At 44.5% G+C, this 24,141-nt stretch overlaps 1 protein-coding gene across 2 annotated transcripts in view; it reads right to left on the bottom strand.

Moving 5' to 3' along the window:
• The window catches only part of MAN2A1 (mannosidase alpha class 2A member 1), a 1,157,125-nt gene that overhangs the window by 643,574 nt on the left and 489,410 nt on the right, over nucleotides 1-24,141 (bottom strand). For both annotated transcript variants that reach the window (XM_085632583.1, XM_085632582.1), the window contains one exon: nucleotides 14,160-14,345. In XM_085632583.1, coding sequence (XP_085488709.1) covers nucleotides 14,160-14,345 — 186 coding nt within the window. The remainder of the gene's footprint in view (nucleotides 1-14,159; nucleotides 14,346-24,141) is intronic.

Here is a 24,141-nt window from a genome sequence, read left to right as displayed (position 1 = left end):
AGTAGCACAAGGATCTCTGTGACAAAGGCAGTAACCCACTGAGTTTCCACATAAAATACAGTTCATCTGCATTTAAAAACTACCAACAGACAAATGATTGCTCTCCAGCAGGATCATTTATCACCAGCGTTATCTGGGCATTTTGTATGGTCTTATTGTTGTCCTGCATCGGCCATGATAATGATAAAAACTGTTTAAATGAAGCACTCACAAAGTATGTGTCCTGCTGGGCCTCTGCATATTTTAAAAAGAAAAACAAATAGTAACACATTCTCTTACCTACTCCATTAGTCAAACTGTGTGTCACAGCCTGATGTGATAAGCAGCTGCAGGAGTCAGGAAAGCTGAATAGGAATAAACAAACGTATTTTCTTCTGCGCAGCATAGATAAAGAAATATTCACGCAGCAGAACATTGTGGCCTTTGCCATGTGGAGATGAAGGGGTAAAAAAATAAACAAAGCCTCGTTAACATGTAAATGGTCTTTTAAAGACCTGTGAAGTACTCGGGTGTGGCTGCGATAATCTCTAAAACTGTCTGTGTGTGCGCGCGCCCGGGAAGCTGTCTCGGCCCGGGCTGACACACATGACGTGTGCTTTGCGCGCCTGCTTCAAGCCCTCACTGCGAGGGCCAAGGCTCCTGTTTGGGTGGGCCAGGCTCTTGTTTGGGTGGGCCTGGCCCACCCGCTAGAACCGGGCCTGCTGCAGGGGCACAAATGCATAATCAACCGCAGTGCTATATAAGTGTTTAAACAAATCCCTCGAGACTCGCTGGTTTCAGTGTATGCTGCACGTGCGCTAGCGTGAGCGCGAAGAATGTTGAAGCCAGAGCTGAAGTAAGTGGATGTGCACGTACACCTCAGCTTGCGCCGTGATCCCACAAAATGTGTGGATCACAAAACGCCATTGGAGTTTAGCAGCAGGTGACTTGAATAAAGAAGGTTGGCCCGGTAACCACAAGAAAGCTGATATTGCTGACAAGTAACCTTTAACAGTGCCCAGAGCAGAGGCCTTCCGAGGCAGAGAAAGAACAAACAATGTAACTTGGAATAAGGGTGCAGAAAGAGGATCAATGTTTTTGGATACACTCCATGTCACACATTTTTCTCAATGGACAGGCGCACACCGTCTTGGTGGAGGGACGTCTGGCTGTCAGAATAAAGTCATAGACTTTGGGAGAAAGGTCGAAAGTGTTCAATTGTCACCACTCAATCTCCAAGCACGAAGGGGGAGGGTGCAAGTTTTGGGTGCAAGCCCCTGTCCTGCTGCAGTGACAGATGTTCCTCTTAAAATGGCAGCCTGACGGGAGGACCGATGCTCATTCTTAAACGTTCAGAATACCAAAGTCTCCGTGCCCAATCTGGAGGCAATGACTTGGCCCGGTCACTCTTGATCTTCTTGAGAACTCTGGGCAGGATATCCGCAGAAAGGTGTTCAGGAGGCCTGAGCTCCACTCGAGACAAAAAGCATCTCCAAGCGAGAGCTGCCTTGGAAACTCCAGCCCCCAGAACTGATGACAACATTGCACATTCTCAGCAGTAGCAAAGAGATCTAACCAAGGCTCTCTCTAATCTTGGAAGAGATCTTTCACAACCTCCGGGTGTAGAAGCCATTCTTGAACTGCTAGGCATTGACTTCTGAGTTTGTCCGCTCTGGCATTAAGAAAAACCACCAGATGTTGAACCACCAGGGAAAAGCCTTGGCATTCATGCCATGTCTAGAGATGCAGAGCCTCTGGAAACAGGGTCCACGACCTCACCGGGCTCTGTTTGTTGCAATACCACATGTCAGTGGTATTGTCCATGAACACGTGAACAAGCCTTCCATTGATCAAAGGAAAAAAGGCTTTTAATGAAGTAAGATTGCCTGCAGCTACAGCATGGTGATGTGGAGTTGGAACTTCAGAGAAACCAAAGTCCTCTGATATCAACCTCTCCCTGATGGCCACCCAGCCCTTAACTGATGCATCTGTCACTACAGTCAGCTTTGGGTGGAGAAGGGTCTGTTGCTGACCCAATCAAGGTTCATCAGCTACCACTGCAGGTCTTTTGCAGTTCCCTCCGAAATTGGACCGTGTCAGAGAGATTATCTGATGCTGTGCCCACTGAGACTTTAGGTTCCACTGCAGAGTTTGCATATGCAAACGGGCATGAGTTACCAGCAGGGTGCATGAAGTCATGAGGCCCAACAACATCAGAGTCAATCTCCTTGAACCAAGGATAGAGGCTGAAACATCGGTATCATGAACTGAATTTCCTGGACTCACTGTTTGAGAGGATAGTTCGAAACTGCTCTGTGTCCAGAACAGCTCTGATGAAAAGAAGCGTCTGATAGGGTGTCAAGTGTGACTTTAGCACATTGATAGTGAACCCCAGCAAGTGCAGGAGGTCCACAATAGTCTGGAGGTGAGAGAGCACTGCCTGGGGCGAGCCCGCTTTCAACAACCAATCCTCAAGGTAGGGGAAGACTGGAAAACCTGACCTCCGCAGATGTGCTGCAACCACCACAATCATCACCTTGGTGAACACCTGAGGGGCACTAGTAAGACTGAAGGGGAGCACAACAAACTGAAAAGGTTTCTAGCCACCATGAACCGCAGGTAACGCCTGTGGTCAGGCAGGACAGGAATGTGGATATAGGCGTCCTGCAAGCTCGGCACTATCATCCAGTCTCTCAGGTCGAGGACAAACAGGAACTGGGCTAACATGAGCATCCTGAATTTCTACTTCTTCAGAAGGAATTTGAGAAGTTGCTAGTCTAGAACATAATGAAGGCCTTTGTCCTTTTTGGGCACCAGAAAGTAGTGGGAATAGCAACTACAACCTACTTGCGATGCCAGCACCCTCTCAACGGCTCCTTTGGCCAATTGAGCCAGTACATCCTAATGGAGCAGGGGAGGTGGTCCTCTGTCAGCCGGTTGTGAGAAGGTGGTATTGGGGGGCTTGAAAAAGGGGACGGAATAGTCACTCTCAACAATTTGAAGAACCCACTTGTGCAATATTATGGGTTGCTAGCGGGGCAGGAGATGGTGAATCCTGCCTCCTACTAGGTGCCTGTGGATGCATGAGGGTAAACTACAGGGGTTTGGAGGACCCTGCTTCTTGGGGAGGGGGGGGTTGGGTCTAGCCTGACCTCTGGCTGGTGGTCCCATGTGGTCTTTGGGAACTACGTCTGCGGCCACGAAAAGCCTGGGAAGCCTGTTGACCTTGGTGGCTGGGTGGGTGGAGTACCCTACGATAGCCACGGAAGTGGTGAAAGAACAGATTGGTGTTGGTGGGGAAGCCATGCCCTGCAGTCTCTAAAGCACTTCAGCACGGAGTCTGCCTTTTCGTCAAAAAGGTGAGAGTCATCAAAGGGCATGTCCACGAGCAAAGCCTGGACATCCCCTGAAAAGTTTGTGGTCTCAACTAGGCGTGGCACCCGAGTACCACTGACGATGCAATCGATCTGCCCATCAAATCGGTTGCGCCAAGCTCACATCTGATAGTGAACCATGCTTCATCTCACTCGTCAGAAATGGCTGCGGTGGCTCGGGCATCCTCTGAGACCATGGGCAGAACTTGTGCAACTGAATCCCACACAGCGTGTGTATCGACCCTAAAGGGACATGGTGTTCACCAACCACAGTGCTAAGCTGGTGGAAGAGAACATCCTATTGCCAAAGGTATCCAAGCCTTTTGGATTCCCTATCTGGTAGAGTGGTATTGAATGTGCTGTAGTTAACCCAGGCGGTGGAGGCTCGGTCCACCAAGCTCTTCAGGATGGAATGCTGGATGATGAAACTGGGGTCCCCGAGATCGTGCGATGAAGTTGGGCAATCACCATGTGACAGGAGCCCTTGTGCAGGACTTGGACTAGGCCCTAAGCAGGACATCTGCGAGGGCTTCATTGAATAGGAGGAGGGGTTCCGTGGGGACGACTGTCAGCTGAAGAACCTTCATACCACTATTGCAAAGGAGGCTCTCTCTACTGTAGCCACGGCGGGAGGAGAAACCAAACCAGAGTCTAGTGAGGTGTCTTACCCACTGGCAACTTCCAGTTCTTCATACTAGTAGTCCTCCAGTTCATCGAGGGGGTGGTGGAATACATAAGTATCCTCTGGCCCCTCCCAATCATCTCCCTCTCCAGCCCTATCAAAAGAAAAAGACACTGGCTCCGACTCTGAGGACATGGTACAAGAATGCCAGGAATGCCAATGGGTCAGCACCACCAGAGGGCATTGGCGGCACCAGGACTGACAGCACTGGAACAGACACCTTGGAAGCTCAAGGTCTCACGGTTTAAGTCGCTCCAGAGCTAAGACTGGATCCATGGGCCTGCCGGCTGGAAACCAGCAGGGCCCCTTCAGAAATCATGGGGCACGCAAGTACTCGAGAGGGGTCAGCCACCCAAATATGAGGTGCATAGTCTCATAAAACTCATTGAGTTGGGCAGGGGTCGCTCTGGATCCGTGAAACTCTGAGAGGCACATGGCTTCAGGGAATTTGCCTGCAGCACCTTCAGATTCATGGAGCGGCGGTCCTCACAGGCCTTGGAGTTATGGTCCCGATTCAAGCACCACAAGTCTGGGTATGTCACAGACATCTGCTTGTGACCCACTGGTTTCTTAAAGGACATCCCAGCACACCAGGAGAGAAAAATGTTCTTAAAAGTAGCTCGATAAAAGGTTAAAAAAAAAAAGATCAGTCAAAAAGTGACTGGGTGTGGTGCTTTCAGATCTACGCTGATGGCGCAGAAAGAATAAAACTGATGTCAGCATGATGGGGTGGCGCCTATATAGGTACTATGCATGTTACTTCAAACACGGAACTGAACGACGCCACCTACTAGTTCACTGGGGCACTGCTCAGGAATTTCGGGATCCAGTGTGACATCTGAGGATAGCTCTAAGCTAAGGAATCTGAGGCTAGAAGTCTCTATCAAATTCCAAATTTTGCAAACTTTCAAGCAACAGTTTCACACTCTAACAAGAGATACATACAGAGGAAAAATGGGTCTTAGGGGAACGAAAAGGAAAACTGGGTCTATAGAAGGGGAAAAATAAACACTTGTTAAACCGCTGAGAAATTACGCTTCAGGAAGGCAGTGAGGTAAATTAACACCATGTGATGGATGAGCGCAACAAGATTCATGAAACACACTTCTTTGCTGGAGTCAGGTTAAATATTCCCACATAGAGTGCAAAGTAATAAGTGAAGGAGCCCAGTTGCTGAGCCCACCATCGCTGCCCTATTGCCTCCCAAAACAGGGTGAAACACACTGCCTTCTTTGTTGATATAATGGTGACGTCCACAACAAACTTGAATGCCCCTCCCCAAGATGGAAAGAAGCAAGACTTTTAAAGCAAGACAAACCACCCACCGCTCTAATGCAATTTTGAGCGGGCGCTGGTTTGATGTGAACAACACTCTCTTCACATTGATTTTGCCTAGTTAAGCGCACCAAGTCAACAAGGAGACTTCTGTAACTATGTCGCCTGCAACTATAGAAGATTGAATGGACCATTCAGCACCACAGATCCAGACAGATAGAACCGTAGGTCTGCACCTGAGCCAAGAGACTTCCACTGACGATTGAGTCACTGTTTCCTTAGGCATCACTAAAGGGTCCTCATTCACAATCAGGCGTGCAGCACCAACAGGCTACATGAGGCTATCGTGAATAGGACATGGATGGAAATTACTGAACTGGGACTTGTATTTGAGCCAGATACAACAGAATCCCATGGAAACTTGACTTGTCTGTACACATAGCTCTGCATCGTACGAATCTTCATTGAAGTCATAAACTGTGGTAAAGAAGCCTCTCACACACCGTTAGGTGTAACTGTAGTCTTTTTTAATGGTGCCTGCCGGATATGTGGCTTACCTCCTGCTAGCTGTGGAGCACCTGTCAGTGAGTGGAATCCACGGTCCCAAAAACTCTACAGAACGTCCCGGTTATGTGGGAGACACAAGTCATAACACATTTCCCCCCATTAAATACATCATGCAATGCAAATGCAAACGTAAACATAACAGAAAAAATAGTGAAGAAAAACACGAAAGGAAATTTAAAGTGCAGTAACAAGGGAAGCTTTGACTTAATCAACACAATAAAGACTGCATGTTTTCAAAGACAACTGTAAAATCTCTACATCACCATGTACCCCAAAGGGAAAGCTGGGAAGTTATTTCATAACATAATCTTTTAGATAACAGGGTGGATAACGAACTTCAAGAGCACTATTCCTGATGTCCATAAACTTACCCCCCTCCCTAACTCGCCTGTCACCTCCATTACCTTTTCCCACCAATTCACTGTCATCCATCATCATGTACCAACTAATACCTTAGCGGGAAACAAGTGACAATGACACTCCACCTCCTTCCTTATAGAGAGCCCCCCTCCTCTTGTTAAACCTATCACCATTCTCGAGCACCACGTGCAAGTCACAGAAAGTTTAAACCTTAAAGGGGCCCATTACTTTAGACAACCCCACACGTCCACTTTTGACCTTCACCCAATCCCCTACTGTTATCCGGTCACCCCCAACACCTTCAGCTGTATTCTTGAAAACAACATCATCAGCCTTCAACACCAACCAGGCAGGAAAAAGTTTGCCTCCAGGCATCTTTCCCCTCATACACTCAAATGGAGAAACATTCAATACACTACTAACAGTAGAACGATAGTCCCAAACTAACTCATTCACCATTCTCTCAACCTCTTTATGATTCCGAAGAGCCATCAAAATGGTGCCCTTCACCAAATGGTTGGCCCTCTCCACCAAACCATTCCCTTGAAGGTTGCTCAGAGAAGAGCATTTTTGCTTGATCCCACATTCAGATAAGTAGTCTCGCATTTCTCCAGAGGTACGTTGAGTACTGTTATCTGTAATGAGTAGTTTAGGGTAACCTTCTTCATGAAACACCTTTTCTAACATAAAAATGCTATTCCCAGTAGTGACTTCTCTCATAAACGTCACCACCAGCCATTCTGAATACATTCATCATGACAAGAGCATACTTTAATTCAGTCTTCAACTCATTAATTGGTCCAATAAAATCCATACAGACGGTATATGCCAGGGCTCCCCAGGGTTTTTAATATGCCCACACTCTGATTTCTTATCTGTTTTAAGCCTTTTTCACTGTTTTTGTACTCCTGGCATCTTGTCACCCAACCGACAATGTCCTCATCCAATCCAGGCCACCAAAACACCTCACATACCCTTTTTAGTGAGGGTTTGACCCAAATGTCCTTCATGGGCCAAATAAACCAACCTGCCTTTCAAACCCTGTGGTGGCAAAAATTTGTCATCTCTCATAATGACCTCCTGTCCTGCTAAAGAAAGTTTGCCCAATACATTTAAAAAGTGTCTCACACCCAAGTCCAAGGAACCTTCATGTCTGGCACCCTTAACAATCAACGATTTCACTTCCTTCAATACTTCATCTATCTCCATTTCTCTCATCCAATCTTCTCTGATAAACGTGGTACCCTGCAACATCTTCAAATACAGTAATCAAAGCTATAGCACCCTCAAGTTCCTTTGACAAGACAACCTCCCTATCTCACCAATCAACAGAAAGTCGAGATAGACAAAAGGCTTGAGTGTTCTTCCAACCAGGAATATATTCTACCCTAAACCTAAACTCCTGCATCATTGCTGCCAGTCTTGCTAAGCCTTTCCCATCCCCTCCAGGCATCAACACCCATTTCAAAGGCTTGTGACCCATACAGAGTACAAAGCCCAAACCCCAGATATAGGTGTGAAAAATGTTCCACTGACAAAGCAGCTGCCAATACCTCTCATTCAATGACCGAATAGTGAAGTTCCGTTTCTGTCAGGGAATGAGAAGCAAAAGCCACAGTTCCTACCACCAACTTATGTACTTGAGGAAGTACTGCTCCAATACTTGGCACTAGCATCCACAGTTAAAGTTTAAGCAGTCGGATCAAAAGGCACCAAGATACCTGCATTACAAATCTCTTTCTTAATACTTTCAAACACATCTTACTACTCCTTACCCCACACAAAACTACATTTCTTATTCAAAAGAATTAGTAAACCTTCAGTTTTCACAGCCAACTTGTCCACAAATTTAGCATAGTACTTTATCAGTCCCATGAATGACCTTAACTCGTCTTTGTCTACCAGTACAGGAGCTTCCTGAATCGCTCTAAGTAAATATTGTTTAGGCAGGACTCCTTCCTCTGCGATGGTATGTTCGAAATGCTCAATCTCCTGAACTAGGAAGCAACATTTACCCCTCCTCAAAGTGAGACCTGATTCCAACAACCTTTTGAGAACTTGTTGGAGAACGCAATTATGCTCCTCTTCCGTCTTTCCAAATACCAGAATGTCATCCTGGAAATAGATGACATTCTTGATGCCCTTGAACACCGTTGACATCATCCGTTGAAACACACTGGCTGCAGATGAGAGGCTAAAAGTCATTCTTATAAAACAAGATGTCCCCTCCATCTTATTGAATGAAGTAAGGTCCTTTGATTTGTCAAGCAGAAGAATCTGGTTATAAGCAGTCTTTAAACTAAGCTTTGAGAAAAATGTTCCTCCATTAAGCAACCTAAACATCTTGTTTATGCTGGGATCAGGCTCAATCACTCCATTATGAAGCATCTCATCTAGCATCGCCTTTCCCTTATATTAGCAAGCACATCATCAAAGTTTGTTTCACCTACCACCATCACCTGAATGGGTGCCCTGGGATTTATGAAATGTAAATCGAATTGGTGCACCCACCCCAAAATGGGAGGACCACTCTCAGCAACATACACCTTACCCCAGACATCTCGGTTCTAAAATTGAATGAGTGCTGAAAAGTAACCCAACAGGACAATGGTTTCTCCTTGGTACCCCACTGGATTTATATCTGTGGGCAGAAGCACAACACCCGGCCACTTATCCACAAAAATTGTTTTGAGAATGACAGTGAACATAGATCCAGAATCCACCATTAACTCCACATCCTTTCCCATTACGACAAAAGATGCAACCGGACGGGTTTTTCTTCCCTCGCCATCATTCTGGGGCTCAAGCACCAAAATATGATCTGTACCACTGTTCAAAAGCCCCATATCCATCTCTGTTACTGCTAAACTCACTTTTCCTTTGCACACCCACGCATAATGTCCACGCCGGCTGCACTTTAAACAGGTTTTGTTGTTAGCAATGCAAGATTTAGAATCCCCAAGGTGGTACATGCTCCCACACCTAAAAAAGACTTTCAACCTAATTTTGGGGTGAAAACCTAATTATGGGATTTCTTCCTAAACTTCCCTGCCATGTTTAGCACACTCACAGACTCCTGATGCTCACCAACCTTAGCAATGGTAGAACCCCCCATACCCTTCAGACACATCTCTCTTCCCCATTTCTCGCATGCAGGAATCTGATTCCTCTACTATTTTTGCAATCTCAATGGCGTCTTTCAGGGAATGTATTTTGTAACTGTGACATTATACTATTAGCTGGTCTCTAACTCATCAGTCATTTGACGTGATGCTAAGTCATCAATGGACTCATCTGGTTTCAAAGGGTTTTTACAAAATTTGTATCTCAGCATCACCACATTAGCCTCTTTAGCGAATCTGTGTTCCAAACGAATTTTCACTTCTTTGTAAACATCCTCAAGGAAGAGGTATGGCACCGCGGCCAGGGCGACTGACTCCGGAATCTGGGGATCACGGTTCGATCACCGGTGCAAGCGGCAGATTAGCCCAGCACCATGTGACGCTGGGCAAAAGCTTGCTTAATCTTCCCGACGGCCCCCAGCTCCTAGAGACCCTTACAGGTGATTGTTCGCGCTTTACAAATGTGGATTCTTATTATAAGGGTTTTGTTATCAGCATCCAAGACTTCTGGTAGATATTTAAATATGTGTTGGCTCTTACTCCCTAACACACTCAGTAAAAGGGCTCGTTTACGACCAGCACTAAACTTTTCACCATCAAGAGCTGAGATGTAATTATCAAAAATATCTATCCAAGGAGTAATAGGAGGTGTTCCTTGATGAGCCAAAAAAACAGGTGGAGTTAAAATAGATGCAGATGCCATCAGGAAGATACAGGGTTTTGCTCAGGTGTGGCGAAAAACACAATAAGTATCCACAAATTATAAATGTTCTTCACTTTACCAATACTACAGCTGTAGTCCTTTTTCAGTTACTGCATTTTGAGTTTACTGTGTTAGTCCTTCTTCCGTTTTCACCAGGCTGAAACGTCAGTCCTATTTTACTTTCTCCTCAGCTGATGAACTCGGAATCAAGTTCAACAAAGGAAGACAAAGAATGAATGACTGCAGGGGCACAAATGCAGAATCCACAGCAGTGCGCTGTAAGTGTTTAAACAAATCCCTCCAGACTTGCTAGTTTCAGTGTGCGCTGCATGTGCGAAAGCGTGAGCGCAAAGAATGTTGAAGCCGGAGCTGAAGTAAGTGGATGTGCGCGCACACCTGAGCTCACGCTGTGATCCCACAAACATCAATATGACACAGGATATGTGTGGATCACAAAACGCCATCTGAGTTTAACAAAGCAGATCTGACATTAGCTTTCAAATATACTGCGGTAGACACGTTAACTAGCAAGCTGGCGCTGCCCCATACGATACCAGTTTTCTCCTTCTCCATATGGGTTCATAGCCACTCCAAAAGACCGTAGCTAGCAGGTAGTCGCCAAATGTGGTAAAGAACCCTCACACACCATTAGGTGCAACTATAGTCTTCCTTAATGGTACTTGCCTAATACATGGCTTCCCTCCTGCCAGCTGTGGAGCAACTCTCAGAGAGTGGAATCCTTGCTCCTCAACAGTCTACAGAATGTCCCATTATGTGGGAGATACAAGTCATAACAAAAACCTTAAATATTTCTGTGCTGCCTGCGCAGAACACCTTGTTCAACATAAATTTGGAATCCAGGACATAATCTGCATAGTGTTCATCACTGGAAGTAATTTTCCAAATCATTTTCATTGTAGATTATCAAAGAGGTTTTTTCCAAGACATTGCTGTAGAAGAGTAGCAGGACACATATCTAACAGCAAGAAGTCCCTTTTAATATTTACAACACATTACCATAGAAAAAGGTTGTGCTTAAGCGAAACAACATGATAGGAAAAAACAGCCTGATGGATAACACTGAAAGGCTGTAAACATATGACTTGTACCTTTAAGGACCCTAAAGAATCCCTATCCCAAAATGTACTGCATTGGCAGTTGGCCTGTGAGAGTCAGTTCTTTTTTCCGGCTCCTTCAGGCAGGATCTCAGAACACTTTAGGTGATTTTTTTTACCTTTTCTCTGTGAGAAAACACTTCTCGGTGCTTCAATTTACAATTTTACTTGACATAATTACACCTTTTTTGTCAAGTAATTATATTTTCTGAGCTTTCTGACTCGTTGAAGAAAGATTTATTTTTTCTATAAAAATGTCGGCTCTCTTCACTAGGTGTCCATCTTGAGGCAGGAAGAAAGCTTCGTCTGATGCGCCCACAAGGTATGTGTGGTGTGTTTGTGTCCTCAACACCTCACTAAGGGCTGTCACATTTCTAAGAAAATGTCAAAATGAACTCTCAGAGATAGAGAAGGCATAAAACTGCATTCATGAATGTAGGCTATGAAGGCAGACCAGGAAAGGAAAAAGAGAACGAGATTGGAGAGCTCTTCTTTCCACCTTTCTCTACAGAGAATTACTCTAGGTCTGCGACTTCAATGAAGATACTACGATGCAGAACTGCAATACTCGGAGGATTAAGAAAAGCTTTCAAACCAATCATATCTAATGCTGCCCATATACAGGTCAACCTTAGTGTTAGAACAAGATGAAATATAATGGAGTTGATCGTGATGTCCATGTCAAAGTGTGCCGAAGATGTTCTGTGGTAAGCACAGGAGAACCCCTGCCTATTACAGACAGTCACCCAAATATGGAAATACATTGACTGCTGACCTTTCAGTGAAGCCGCCTTCAAAATTACCTTGGTAAAAACCAGAGACCTTAGGAAGCACTGTGAGCTGGAAGGACTGGCAAATAATAGGTGTCCTAGACACCAGCCAATCCCCAACATTGAGTGCAAACAAAATCTGGATCAAGAACATCATTTTTAACTTGTAGTGCCCAAAAATATTCAAGAGGCCAAAGTCTAGGATTATTTTCTAAACCCCATTCTGCTTGATGACCAAGTAAAGGATTTAGAAACCTGTGCCCTTGTCTTTGAAGAATGCCAATTCCATGGTCATTATATTTAACAGAACAAGAAAGTTCCAGTACTGCCGGTGAAACTACTTTACCAGGGAGGGCAGGAATTGTGGGTGTACTATGTCTCATCTATTTTTTGAGCGTTCCAGAAAGAGTCAGCCTTCTCATCGAACACCAACCATGAAAGGGCATGCCCACTGTGGTTCCGTGGACATCTCCTAATAAACATGTGGAATGCTTCCAAGCTTGGCAGCATATGGATGGAGCCATAACAATGGATCGAGCCGCAATGCCTGCAGAATCCAGGCTGAACTTTAGGATTTGTTTGGCGGGAGGCATCCAAATCATAGTGAAGAGTTTAAGACAGGGCTTTTGTATGAGGCTGGGAAGACAAATGTCATTTTTGCAAGCTCTCGCATAGCAGTGACATACCAGAGATGCAGGAAAAGCATTTGGATTCAGTTCCGTAGTAGAGGTTTAGACAACCACACTTTCTCAAGAAGGATGTGACAACAGGAACTTTAGATCACAAGGCGCAAGTGTGTGTTGGCACACAATTTGCCTGTGGATTGCTAAAGCCATGAAATGTGTTTCCCCGGACGCCACTATTGGCCCCGCAAATGCCTTATCAAAAGGCAGCAGAAGATCTGAGACTGCAGAGAGGGTTGCACAATTTCATTCAAAATGCTATTCTAGATTCGGCCTTCAATTTAGGCAGCGTCAATTCCAGTGCCTACACGGCTTTTCATACCACTGACGTGAATGAGGAGACTTACTCTGTTAAGGCCATTGGCGTTTTTTAAGTCTAGGTAGAGGCCACCATCTGAGGTGGCTTAGCCTCCACATTATCATCTTCCTTCCATTCAATTAAGGAAAAGGAATTACAGGCCATGGGATTGAGTGTAGATCATAGACACCACAAGCAGATGTTGTTCAAGGATGATATGGACATCTTATTACGGCAACAGCAATGGGGTTTAAACCGTGAAATGTTCGTAGAAGACATTTGCCCCAATCGCAGTCAGAAGCAGGGGAATTTCTTCCAGTAACAAGAAGACATCATAAATAGGAACCGATGCAGGTGCACCAGCTGGTGTCTTATAAGCGCAAGTGTGTTACGCAGGGTGGGCTAAATCACAGCTGGTCACATGATCTGGTGGCTGGCAGATAGCCCAAGATAGCCTAGTATCTCTGAACTTCTCCTTGCCTAGTGCTCCCCCAAAGAACATTGTCCATGCCTACTCTTGCACATCATCTTGTTCCAACTATCACTGATGGTGAGTTGGGACTATTGATCTGTGTGAATGGGTGCCAATATGGCTGTGTTAAACAGTGTCTTAAGCTGTGCTGGTTACTGTAACAATAGATGTACATGCATGAATGTAATTTCTGTGCGTTTTAGTGTGTGTAATACTCAAAAGTAAAACCTATTGGCGATGCTTGATTTGTGTGCTACTGAAGTGCATTCAGCATTTACCATTTGCATGGTAAGGCTTTATATGTTACACTGCCAGACTAATTGATACACTGAAGAACGTGCACCATAAGGCTACCCAGAAGGTAAATGGCACCCATTAGAGTTTTTTCTTTTTTGTAAACAGATGTTATTGATCTTTTCTGCTGCAACACTTAGTACATTACAGTATGTTTCACTTTACATTAGCATCTCCAAGTTCTTTTAATTTTTTACAGAAGTGATCAATCGGAGAATGGCACCCATTAGAGTTGATGATGGTCACACAGTCCTCAGCACTCGTTGCCAATATAATTGAGAAGTAAACTGCCAGTTATAAGCAGGGAGTGGTAAATTACTTCACTTGATAAAACCAGACAATCCCATAACTGAGCTGTTTATCCTTAGATAAAGCGCTCCTGATAGCCACAGGATGCAAATGAATTACTGCCTGCTCCAATCCGGTGTAAAGCATACAAAGTGAAAAAGCGCTGGTTAAATTTACCTGGTGCCATAATCGACCATCACCCAGTCCTTAGCTGTTCCAGTGATGGCATCATGATGCTGAAAAAGTCCCAGGTTCCTACGAGCCTCAGTCAGTAATTTAAAATGTTCAGCTAAAGGGAATATCTTCATCTTGTTAGCTTTTTTACACTCTGCTACTGCCAAAGAATACAGGATTTCAGCAGCCCTACAGAAAATGGACAAAACACAAACACATTTTTACAAACAAGTTCATATAAATTTGTGAAGTCTGAACTAAAGCAGATTCTTGAAGGCACAATAACATGATTAAATTAAAAAATGCAAACCACAATAATTAGTTACTAGAAATAAGGAACATTTAATCCCACAATGTTTTTTACATGTTTCTATATATCAATTTACAGTTCTCAACATGTATATTTACTCATAAGTGCAAGTCAGAAGTCTGAAAAGGAAAAACCTACTCAACTCTGTAGTAAAGTCAGTGCCTTATGGGCCCGATGTATAAGACCATTTCCTGTTAAGTATGACCTAGTCCTCGAAATTCAGGAGTAAGTCATACTTATGGAGGGAAAAAGATACAACTACTCACAAAACAAGGACTGACAAAGCCAACAGGTTTGACTTTAGTATAGTGCATGGACACCACCACAATATCTAAACACATGTTGACATAGATCATAAATTCACACATATAGGCAGACAGCGATCTAGAAACACAGTCCACATACCAAAAAACAACCACACAAAGACCAGCAGTTAAACTTGAACACAAACACAAGGCCTATTTAGTAATAAGCCCCAGCAGGACAAGGAAGTGATGGTACTCAGTACCCTAAGACAGCAAACGATTTTCAGCAGTGAAGAAGAAAAAAGGTTACTTATCTGTAACTGCGGTTATCCAGTATTGGTATCTTTCATAAACTTACATGCATGAATCATTCCCTGTCGTGGAGATGGGAGTCCCTCAGTAAAATATTCAAGCAGTGCTTTAAAAGCTTCATAGGGTATAATGGCCTTAAGCCATGTAAATAGTAGCCAGGCCTTTGTCTTTTGTCTTTTTTTTTTTTTAAAGGACCTAATGTTGGAACCCAGCCAATCAGCTGCCAGCACCATCTAGAACACTCTCATCAGAGGCAGGTTCTCTTCAGATTTTCTAAGCACAAGTGGGAAGTAAGAATCCCAAAGCTTAAAGAGAACTACCTCTACAGAGAATAGGGAGGGTTGCATGAGAATCTATAAAATATACCAATACTGGATAACTGCATTCACAGGTAAGTAACTTATTTTCTTATCCAGTATTGGGGTATCTTTCGATTTGTACTGTCATTAGAGAAAGGAGGGAGATATGTAAATCTTAACCCCCCAAGATGCTGAAATATAACAGTGACATTTGTAACCATGTATATACATACTATTTCAAATACTGGTCAGCTGTCAAAAAGAAAATTCCTAGAAACAAAACATGCATTCCTAATATAGTATAATATTTAAGATGTATCCAATGAAGTGTTTCGTAGAATAAAATATTAGAACAATTAAGGCACTGTTTAACTTCCAGAGTTATACAAACAATCTATATAGGCAACAGAAAGAAAGTAAAGTTATATATTTTAAGTAATATATCGAATTCCTCTTTTATCAGACAAAGAGGCTGACCTTAATTGAAGAGATGATGCTGTACTGCTTGGCCAACAGCTGCATCCTCACGTTGCGTAGATTGGAGACAATAATGCTGCATAATAGGGTGGACACTTTTCCATGTCGCAGCATGGCAAATTTTTTCCAATGTTCCTGGTGGAGTGTGCTTTAGTTCATGCTAGCCTTATCATTGCAGAATTAGATAGCAGAAGAGACGCACCTGGCAGCTGTGGCCTTAGTTACTGCTGTTCCTTCTCTGCCTTGAATGTAGGCCACCACCAGCTGATCTGTCTTTATGTCTTTTGTTTGTCCGGTTCGTCCACAGAGCTACACAGTTATCAGTAAAATGCATAAAAGGTTCATTGATTGTAAAAGCTTGTATCTCGTTAACCCTCCTTGCAGAAGTAAGAGCTAGTAGTAGGAGGGCCACCTTCCAGGTGAGAAACTTGTGCTCAGCTTTGTGAATTGGTTCAAACAGCTGCCTCATTAACTGTGCAAGGATTAAGTTAAGCTTCCATTCAGGCGGAGGCCCACCCACCGGGGGGAAATGCACGGAAGAGGTCGCTCATGAATTGTTTTATAAGGCTAGAGGCAGAGAGAAGGATCTTGAGTAGACTTTCTGTAATGGGAAATCACAGCCAGGTGAACCTTCTCTGAAGAGAAAGTGAGTCTTGACTTCGCCAAAGAGAGGAGATATGGTAAAATCTGCTCAGGAGGAGCTTGAAGCAGGTGAAGGTTGGTTAGTTGGCACCAGAAACAGAACTGTTTCCATTTTAAGGCGGTATGTCGGGTTAGTGCTATCCACTCAGGATTTGACAATAACTTCCCTGCACTCCTGCGAGATATCCAAGTACCTAAATTCTAGGAACTCAGGAGCCATGCGTGCAAATGAAGAGATTGCGGTTCTGGATGATTCACTTGGCCCTTCTCTCTCATCAGCAGAGATGGAGATGGCTGCAGGCGTATGGGCTTCAACTCCGACAGCAAAAGTAGCTCCAGGATCCAGTACTGTTTGGGCCATCGTGGAGCTATCAGGTTCCATCTTCATCTTCGACAATGCCCTGGAAATTAACGGGATGGGGGAAAGCGTAAGCATATATCCCGGACCATCGCATTAAAAGGGCATTCCCCCTCGACCCGGATAGTAGGGATCTGATGGCATAATACTGGCATTTGGCGTTCTCCGTCGCTGCGAAGAGGTCTAACGCTGGTTTTCTCCACCTTTGAAACACCTAGTCGAGTTGGGACTGCTCCAGTTCCCACTCGTGACAACTGGCCTGCGCTCTGCTTAACGTGTCTGCCAGAGTATTGTACAGACCTCTGACATGCTCGGCCTTTGGTGAGATCCCATGTTGCGTCGTCCAATCCCGTAGGTCCTGCACCCCCTGAGATAGCATAATAGATTTGGTTCCTCCTTGTTTGTTGTCGTAATACATGCTGGTTGTATTGTCCGTACAAACCAGCACGGAGAAGCCTGCTATCCTAGGTAAGAAAGCCTGACGAGATAGAAAGATGACTTTGAGCTCTAGCCTGTTGATTTCCTGATGTTTCCGCACAGAGGGCCATTTGCCCTAAATCTGTAACTCTTGCAGATGACCTCCCAAGCCGTTCATGGAGGTGTCCGTTGCCAGTATGAAGTCTGGGATAGTCTGGAGGAAAGTAAGGCCTTTTACAAGATTCGGTGCATGAAACCACTATCGCAGTGCCTCTACCATTCGTGTTGTGATCTGTATTACCTCCTCGAAGGATCCCGATGCCTGCTGCCATTGTTTTTGTAGCTCCTCTTGAAGAGGCCGCATTCTCAGTCTGGCTAGTGTCACCAGATCTATTGCTGAAGAACACATCCTCAGGAGCGGCTTGTACATTGGCACAGAAACTGACCTTTTTCTTGATATGCTCTTTGTGAGTCTTTGCAAACATATCTGTCTTTCGTGAGATAGTATGGATGCTCCCAGGAAGTATATGACTTAATTTGGATGGAACTAAGATTTCTCTTTGTTTACAATGATTCCGAAAGTCTTGAACACATGAAGGCAGATGCTTGTAGCTTGCCTGGCCTTCTGTGCTGTTTGTGCTATGAGCAGCCAGTTGTCGAGATACAGGAATACTTGGAGCCCTTGAGATCTCAGGGCTGCTGCTACGGGCGACAGGCATTTGGTGAAGATCCTTGGCGACGATTTGATACCAAACTGAAGTACTTTGTATTGGTAGTGGATGGCAGCCACCATGAATCTTTAGAATTTACGATTTTTCAGATGGATTGGGATATGAAAATATGCTTAGCACTGCGTTGGATGATAGGGCCCCCTGCTGTATGGGCACTCATGGTACTGTTTTTGTTGATTATTTATCGCTATGGTGCTCAAGGGAGGGGGAACCATCCAATCATCCAAATTTGAGATCCCTTGAGATCTACCTATAAATTATAAACATGACAGAGCACACATAATACAGTTGTCAATGTTCTTAATTAGAGAATATAAACATTGCACAGTAATGGTTAGACAGAAATCCTTGTGATTTATTTTCGTTCTGTGGTTGATCCAGCCAACAAATGTTTCGTCGTCCGGGAGTAAAACCTGCGACTTCCTCAGGGCTGTACTGCTGCGAAAGAATCGATAAGCCTTTTTGCCGGTTCTAATTCCGCCCCGGCCATTATTAGGCAGGGAAAATAATATTTGCTTCAAGTTTCTAGTCCTCAGTAGGATCTGCAAACTGACACCCACATAGAATTGTGTGGTGTCAGTAACCGAGTGTAAGAGCATCCAGTATTAGCTCGTTTGTGGTAGTTTTTCATGCACGGACGTGATAGCGTCCAAAACCGGCTCCTAGTATGGCCGCTGACGACCAAACCCGTTTTGGCTGGATCAACCACAGAAAGAAAATAAATCACAAGAATTTCTGTCTAACCATTAATGTGCAATGTTTATAATCTCTAATTAAGAAAATTGACAGCTGTATTATGTGTGCTCGGGCATGTTTTTAATGAAAATATACATCTTACATGTCGAGCGAGGTCATGAAGTCTCCTTTGTTTTAGCGGCCTAGCATATCGGAAAGCGTTCCCATTCTGAACGTCGGCTTTTTGAGAAACTTGTTGAGATTTCTCAGGTCCAGTATCAGTCCCCATTCTACTGATTTCGATTTTATTAGGAAAAAAAGAGAATAAAAACCTTTTCTCTTTTGCGACATCAGGAGTTCCTCTATCGCTCCTTTGGCAAAGCCTCTTTGCGTAGTAAGTGAAGACCGGGGGGGGACCAGTATGGTGACAAGGTCCAGCACCCAGAGATTCGTTGTTATTTCACACCATTGGTGGACATAGCTGGAAATCTTTGCACCCACAGGTTGGAAGGGGAGGGGAGCTGGTACACTGGCGTGATCATTTCTTCCTGCTTGAGTCGCAACCTTGTTGAGGCATTCATTTGCGGCTTCCCTGGCGAGAGAAACCAGCTGTAGATGACTGACGATAAGCTGGAGGATTGTAGGATTGTCGGTATTGTGGCTGATATGGCTGACACTGTCGAGTCCTCTGGTAACCTCCCTTGTAAGCGGCAAATCCTCGTCCCCTAGCACATTTGAAGGGAACTTTTCTATTTTGCAACGTGTCCAAAGACTTCACGGTGTCTGTGTCATTCTTAATCACTAGCAGTGCCTCATCAATGTGCTTTCCAAACAGGGACTCGCCATCAAAAGCCATATCCAAAACTTTCGTTTGCACCTCAGGCCTAAAGGTGGTTGCTTTCAGCCATCCCTGCTGTCTGAGCACAGCAGCTCCCGCCAGTTGTCTAAAGCCAGTATTGGCCACATCAAGGGCACAGTCAATGGTTCCCGAAGCTGCAAGCTCCCCTTCCCCTAGTATCTCTTTTGTGCCTCTTGTCTCTTGTTTTCAGGTATAAGGTCAATTAAACCTGCCATGTCTGACCACATTTGGTGGTCGTAGCGGCTGAAAATGACTTATACATTTGCTGCACTAATTGTAAATGCTGCCATACAAGATAAACGTTTCCCTAAAATGTCCATCCTACGCCCTTCTTTATCAGGAGGAGTGGTAATCGGGGTAGCAGGGTTTTTGGAATGTCCAGCTTGGGGTGTCCAATGAGGCAAGATGGAGAATCTTCTTGTGCCCTATACTTCTTCTCAATACAGGGTAGCACCGGTGGTATGGATGCTGGTATCTTCATTATCTTGATGCCTTCCTGCCAAATGTAATCTATAATTGGTATGGAGCGTACCAATTTCCTCTTGTCTTCCTTGAAGTCATATAAAAAGCATTCAGTCTGTTTGACCGTAAGATGAAACATGTTAGCTGCCCTCTGCATTAGAGTATGAAACCCTCCAATATCCTCTGGAGGAGAATCTGATGGGAAATGCTGAGGAGGGGAGGGAGGTGCAATAACAATCGTCCCAAGGATCAGGAGCAGAGATTGGATCCGGCAGCTCACCTTCCTCTCTATCCTCATCCGAAGAGGAGGCATTCGGTGCTTCAGGGTAGGTTGGTAAGTGGTCAGAAACACTCACAGGTGTGCTTGGCAGTTAAGCAGCTGGCACACATGGAGTATCTGTTTGAGGTACCGGCATGTCTGGCTGATCCTGTTGCGGCGGGAACCACTGCCGGTAATCTACCAACATAGCCTGTAGATCCCGTATCAGTAATGGTGGCAGATTGGTCATGTCCCTGGGGTGCGGCTCTGGCTGAAAACCATATGAATGGTAACGGTGGCGCGGAGCTATATACTCCTGTTGGTAGAACTACAACTCGTCATGGTAGCCCTCATCATCTTGACACTTTATGTGAGCCTCAGATGGGCTGCAAGCCACACCATAAAGGCCATCATAGTCAACATCATCTTCGTCCTCTTCTACACAGCCCTCCAGCAGATGCGAAGTGAGTAAGGGCGAAACCTTACTAAATTCTTGCATTGCTGGCTGTTAAAAAAATCTTGGTCACTGGTTTACTGCCTTTATCCAAGGCATGAGGTGAGAGAATGCAAGATCTGACGCATCTTTTCAACTAAAACCCTCAATGACAGAGAAGTAAGGTTGTTATTGTGGCTTCAGACCACTAAACACCAGTCACCTTCTTCGGATGAGAATGGTGATCGAGCCTCTACATCCCATAGGAGGGCCAGATCTAAGGACAGTTCCTCGGGCGAAGGTAGGAAACATCATAAGCCCTCCCAGGTCTCCAAGGCTTCTAAAAAAGAGAAGGGAGCTAAACGCTCCTCGGAACCAGTGTTATGGTAAGAAAAGAGTCCATGTGGAGAAGTGTGGCTCAATGGTTAGAGCGGCAGACCCTGATGCAGAGGTCTGGCCCGGGACCAGGGTTCAATACCCCGCCTCGGCGGGTCTTGGGCTCAAAATTCCACGGACCTGACAATTCTCGCCTCGGTGCCTATTCCAATCATGGAGTCCCACTCTGCAACTCTGGGCAATAGCTTGCTTAATCTCCACAACGGCCCCCACAATGCTAAGGATGCCTGGCCTCCACCTTGGGGGTGCCCAGGAGTGGACACCTCACAGGGAAAGCCAGGATGGGTTCCACAGTGGTATTCGTACAAGCGCCTTGAGACCCTTGCGGGTGAGTAGTGCGCTATACAAGTATCAATTTACATAAATAATACACTCTTTATGTGGATTATCCACATGGACTCTTTTCTTACCACGGGTCTTACATGAATGGAAAATACCTTTTTTGTCTGACATGATGCCAAGATGTGTGAAAGTTGAAGAAAACGGAGTGGAACTCAGGGAGACTCCCTCCCACACGACGTGCGGTGAAAATCTGATGAGAACCTGTCTCCGCTGAGAGTGTTCTTGAGGGTGCTGGCAGCTAATTGGCTGGTTTCCAACATTAGGTGCTTTTTTAAAAAGGACAGAATAGGCTACTATTTACATGGCTTAAGGCCATTGTAGCCTAGGAAGCTTTTAAAGCACTACTTGAATATTCTACTGTGGGACTCCCATCTCGACGACATGGAATGATTCAGGCATGTGAATCTATTAAAGATACTCCAATACTGGATAACTTCAAAGACCGTTGGCAGCTATGAGCATCAGTAGCCTGAGGCAGTAAGAATCATGACTATTGGCAGTAGTATCATGAATTGTTATGTCCCAAGGCAGTAATGAGCCTTAATTCCTCTAGCAGTAATGCACATTAACAGCCACAGGCACGGAGGATCATATAAATGGCTTCCAGCAATAACGACCATTGGAGGAACAGACATGGACATCAAGGTGATAGGAACATAAATTCGACCTGTGCTGTGATAGATAGATAGCTACATTGTATTCATCTGGGGAGAGTGTTACTGCAATTCTGAACCTTTGTACAGCAAAAGTGAAAGAAAACGGAGCGGTGGCTACAAGCAGAAGCACAGCCCAGCTCGCACTGCCCCTCCAAAGCACTACGAGAAAGAAGATATTGCCCCTCCACCAAAGAGGCCACTGCCTCTCCACCAGAGGACACCCGTCATAACCCCCAAACAAAACCACTAAGCCCCTCCACACATATTTACTAACTGCATTATGCATGTGGAACACATCTAAATTAAATCCCCTGGAATCAAGAACAGCTTGAACATAAGGACAACAGTGCCCAGGAAATAGAGGTCTGGTAGGCTATTCCCTATTCTATATCTATTAGCTCACGGTTAGATACCGTCCAAAATAGGTAAATCCATCCACGTTGTCTCCCACCAAACTTAACCAAGACTTCATAATGAAAGCCTTCAAATCAACCAATAGCTAATGAATGCATACTGATTAAGTGATACTGGCAAAGCAAGCAATGGCTGAGGGGGATTAACCCATTGCCTTGCTTTCGGAATAGAAATGAATAATTTTCAATGAATGATGCAAACTACATCGATATATAACTAAGGGGCTCTGCAAATTGGGCTTTCAAGCCACAGCTCGCTCTCATTCACAACAGCCAGGAAATCCCCACCCGTCGCAATACTGCCCTTAACAAAGAGAAAGCAGAGAGATTATGAATAATTCTCCCTTAGGGCACACACTCATATTAATCTGTTGCGCATAATACCTTGGTTCTTTGCTATCATCAAGTGGCACCATTCAAAAAGCACTGACTTGGCCAATATGTGTTTTTGTTAGTTTTAGGTGAAAATTCGCCTTTATTGACTACAGTGTGTATGTTTAATCCTAAGTGTGAATGCCAGCATTAGTCAACAAGTCATTGGACGGCGGAGTAAGCACATAGATGGATCAAAGGGTGAGTGAGCACATAAACATACGTGAGAAAACGTGTGATTGGCATGACACAAACAAATGATCGATGAATGAGTTCATGCACAGATAAATGAGTAAGTGCACTGTTGGGTGAATGAGTAGGTAAGGTTATTAGTGCATGAATGGGTAAGTAAATGGCTGGAGGCAAAAGTGAGAAAAATGCAGGAAGATGAATGGATACATAAGGGAGGGCACAGTATATTTGTTGTTCCTTTCTATACAGATAGTGCTCTGCTGACTCCAGTCAGATCTAAAAATTGTAATATTGCCTTTGGCCCTTTACAGAGTGACTGGAGGACTTCAATTACCCGCCACAGGCCCATTTGAGTCAATTAAACTGAAAAACGTATATAACTCTCAGAACACACAGATTCATTAAATGAAAGCACAGGACTGGAAACCAAAAGCCTGACTCACAAAGATTACATTTGCAAAATGTTAAAGCAAATCGTGCATGACTTTTTGTGAATGCAATCTGATTTTACGAACCGACCACCGTACAAATAGATTACAATATACCGAATCACAGGGGGTCGCTGAATTACTTAATTAATATTCATTAGGCAGATCGCAATGTGCATACCCATGTGCATGGCTACAATCAAGCACAGTGATGGTGGCATGCTAGGGACAGCAGAACACCATCAATGTGACTGATTGAGTGACTTCCAAAACGGAAGAACCAGGGTTTCTTTAAAAAGCCAAAAATGAGCAACTGTGATTTCTATGTTTTGCTTTTTTTTTTGTTGCTTTCTCCTAATCTTTGTTCTTAGTTATCCTTACCAGTCTTGAAATGTAGGTGGGTGTTTCTATATTAAAATGGGTAAAAAAAATGTAGGTGGGTGTTTCTATATTAAAATGGGTAAACAAAGTCAATCCTAAAAAGGAAAAAGGTTCTTGGTTTGGGAAAACTTCGGAAAAAGCATGTCCATTAGGCTACTACCTACTCCCCCTGGACCGCCACACCAATTCCCAAAGGGGACCACTTTCCCTCTGAGATTCAGTTACCGCCCCAAGCTGGGAGTCACTTACAGATCTACAGTCTGAAGCCAGAATTCTATGTCAGGGCCGGAGGTGAGGATTAGTCTCAACTTTCCTTCTCTTCCTTC

This window comes from Triturus cristatus, chromosome 2_1 (genome assembly GCF_964204655.1).
Source record: "Triturus cristatus chromosome 2_1, aTriCri1.1, whole genome shotgun sequence".
NCBI lineage: Eukaryota > Metazoa > Chordata > Amphibia > Caudata > Salamandridae > Triturus > Triturus cristatus.
This window is presented reverse-complemented; position numbering and strand designations above follow the sequence as displayed.